Source organism: Argopecten irradians, chromosome 8 (genome assembly GCF_041381155.1).
Source record: "Argopecten irradians isolate NY chromosome 8, Ai_NY, whole genome shotgun sequence".
NCBI classification, from domain to species: Eukaryota; Metazoa; Mollusca; class Bivalvia; order Pectinida; family Pectinidae; genus Argopecten; species Argopecten irradians.
Window position 1 is genome coordinate 31,075,524 of NC_091141.1, and position 3,364 is coordinate 31,078,887.

The 3,364-nt window shown below is 33.2% G+C and overlaps 1 protein-coding gene across 1 annotated transcript in view; it reads left to right on the top strand.

Annotated features, from left to right (window-relative positions):
• LOC138329833 (uncharacterized) overlaps positions 1 to 3,364 on the top strand; it is a 182,897-nt gene continuing 179,533 nt past the window's right edge. Inside the window, exons 1-2 of the mRNA XM_069277124.1 lie at positions 1 to 178; positions 1,635 to 2,322. Coding sequence (XP_069133225.1) covers positions 1,652 to 2,322 — 671 coding nt within the window. The 5' untranslated portion in view covers positions 1 to 178; positions 1,635 to 1,651. The remainder of the gene's footprint in view (positions 179 to 1,634; positions 2,323 to 3,364) is intronic.

The following is a 3,364-nucleotide window of genomic DNA, read 5'->3' on the forward strand; positions in this document are numbered from 1 at the left end:
TAAACCTACCCGAATAGAGGCGTGCACTGAACAAATAATTGCCATACTTAAAAGGCCGCGGCGATCGGTGTACTGTTATGTAGATAAGTGTAAACTCGCCAGTAAACAGTAGACGTGGAGGTTAATACAGTGAACCTAGAGGGTTAATAATTGGAGAATACCCAGTGTCATATCTGAGGTAAGTGGAAATTTGTTTATGTATAGGTTGGATCAAGAAATTATAGATCGAAACATTGAACTTATGATACATTTTAAGACTGGAAATACACATATAATCATATTATTGAATACCAGTAAGTAAAACTCAGTTCACATATGTACTGTGTACGTGATCTACAAATCTGGATTTATTAATAGACATGTGTCATTAACCATTCTATACCATGAACAACATTAAACAGACACACATCAGTATCACAATACAGTATACTGTAATACATTACAAATAAATAAATAAAATTTAGGCGCGGTAAACATATTGGTTATACCCAATCGCGATTATTCAGCATCATATCTGAATGGAATTAAACTATTTTAATTAAGTAAACGCCTTGACGATTGGAACATAATGCATCGTTTACATTAACGTTATAATAACTGTACAAAACTTGTTAACACACAACTTAGGTAACCAGGAAATTAATTAGACTCGGTAAACATACGTGTGTACAGGTATCTGACCTACAAACGTATTTCAATAGACATGATAAACCATTCGATGTCTTAAAGATAAATCTTAAACTAAAATTTACTCGATTTACTTTTATAACTTACCCTTAGTTGTCATGGGACTTTTAGCGTGGTTCGATAAACAAGTGTCGTAACCAATGCGATACTTTTTAGGACAGGTCCGGTAAACAATGATGTGTAATTGATATTCAATTTGCAACAAAATGAAATAATTTATAAAACTACATTAACTAGATAAAATATAGTTAAACCAAGACAAGCATCATCGTTACCGTTTTCCAATCTGATGAAACGTCTCCCTTACTATCTACTCAGAATCAGAAAACGGCTGTATGGCTTTAATTTTTAATAACTTGTAATTTGAAAAATTGTGGTATCACAAATAATTATGTAATACAATCAAAAGTGCTTTAAACTTGTGTGAATAGTTGGTAAATTTTAACATCAATCATCAATTTATCATATGTATATTTCGGAAGAATTTGACATTCTTTAGGCTTGATTATATTCTTGATTATATTTAATCTACATGTATATCGTTTGTGACATTCGAGATCAAAACCCAAATTATGTGTGATAATTGTGTATATGTTCTAGCAATTTACTTCGATACCTTTTATGAAAGATTTTATTTTCCATTTTATTACGTAATATCATTAATGTCACGGCCACCCTAATTGCTTATAAAGGACACTGACAACGGCGTTATCGGTCAATCATAATTCTATAATTTTAATGTTTGTAGATGTGTTTAATCATGCTATATTTTATTGTTAATCAGTTAGGTCTCAGAAGCTTCCGTGCTTTAGTGATCTAAACTGTATCCATTTGATGCTTTCATCTTTGACACCCTTGAGTATGCAGAAACCTTGCATTAATACATCGCTATATTGGCTCTGTTAGAAAACTGTATTTGATTCATATTTTCTCTTTTGTAATCACAGATACAAACAAAACAATCATGTCTAAAATCCGAGCCCAAGTGTCTACTGGAATCCGCTGTCAAAGTCACTCGTCAGAAGATGCCATGTTCATCTGTGTTAACGTCGGATGCAATGAAAAGCCTGTCTGTAAACGATGCATTACAAAGTCTGGTGATCATTTCGGACATGAAATGGATTTATTGGACGACCATGTTGAAATATTTAAGAATAGAATAAGAGATGCTAAGTCGGATACAAGGGATACTGTCCTTGATCCTTTACGGACAGAGGCCAAAAAAGTTGAAGAAGATCTAAAGGGATTCGATCCATTTACAGCAACTTTGAACAAACACATCGAGGACAGAGGCGAGAAAATTATCAATAAGACCAAACAGTTGGTTATCGATTTCAAGCAAAAATGTAACCAAATTAGAAAGTCCACTCGCCAGGGATTGGAACAATACCGCAGATTACTTTTGGCAAGGATAACCGAGTTGGAGGCTGACCTGACTGCACTTGAGAGGTGTATGTTAGATAATTGCAATGCGGACATTGTAAATGTAGCTAAAACAGGATTATTGAAGCAGTATGAAGACGTCGAATACCCAGCTAACATCCAGGAGGTGTCATTCAAAGCAAGTGAGAAGGCTCTAAATGATCTGGAAAGTCTTCTCGGGACTCTTCAAATCGAGAAGAGAGAAGGTAATAGGTATGTATCATTTTACAAGTACAATGTATTTAATATGTTAAATTATGTTAAAATCTGTAATGAGTTTTTAGGTTATCTGACCCGAAGGTATGGGTGACCTATAGTCTTCTGGTTCCGTCCGTCGACTTCTTTTTTAATAACCGAAAGGAATGGGATTGTGAAATTTCGACTGTATGATGCAAAGAGGGTGGGCTACCAAGTTTTTTTTTATATAAATGACTTTGACTTTCATACAAGTTTACAATAATCAAAAGGCTTAGATCTTTCAACGACTTCTTGTCAATAAAAGAGAAATTTGCAAACCTGAAATTGGATTTGTCGCATGTTGGTTTACGTTAATTCACAGATTTATCAGGAGCTCACAGCGTCAAGTAAAACGACCGTTTAGAATCATGAACCTCTTTATCTTTATATATTTAAGTTTGAAACATTTACACTTTGAGATAAATTTCTTATATTGATAGAATGTTAACATCAAAATACATCCATACAAATGTACACAGGTGGTTCAAGTGAAAATGTACATATATGACAAATGCATACATTTCTGTATATGTTTACATCTTGTATGCAATTGCACAAACTATCCAAAAAGTTCCAATATGATAGTTACTTATTAATAAATGGTCTTATATAAAGTGATCTGCTAGAAATTTGTTTCTAAAATATGTAGAGTGTCACAGAAATAAATTTATTTAACAATAACTTTCTTATATATTTGATTACATCAGCCTCCACTTTGAGTGTTTAATGTAAGACATTTACACGGTATATGTTAAGAATGAATAGTCTATGATTATCACTATTCCTATTGTAGAAAGATGATCACGTGATGTTCGATATATAAAGATATAGACTCGTTGTGTCAAAATTGCGCTTATGAATGTTGCACAAGTGGTACCGTCATCTGACCATTGGTCCCCTACAATTAGCACGTGCATCAGATAATCATTTTGACTTTTGTTAAAGAAACATAATTATCTAATATAAAATATAAGGACCTTTTGGTTCGGTCCATATGCTGTTGTACCGTCCTGGTATA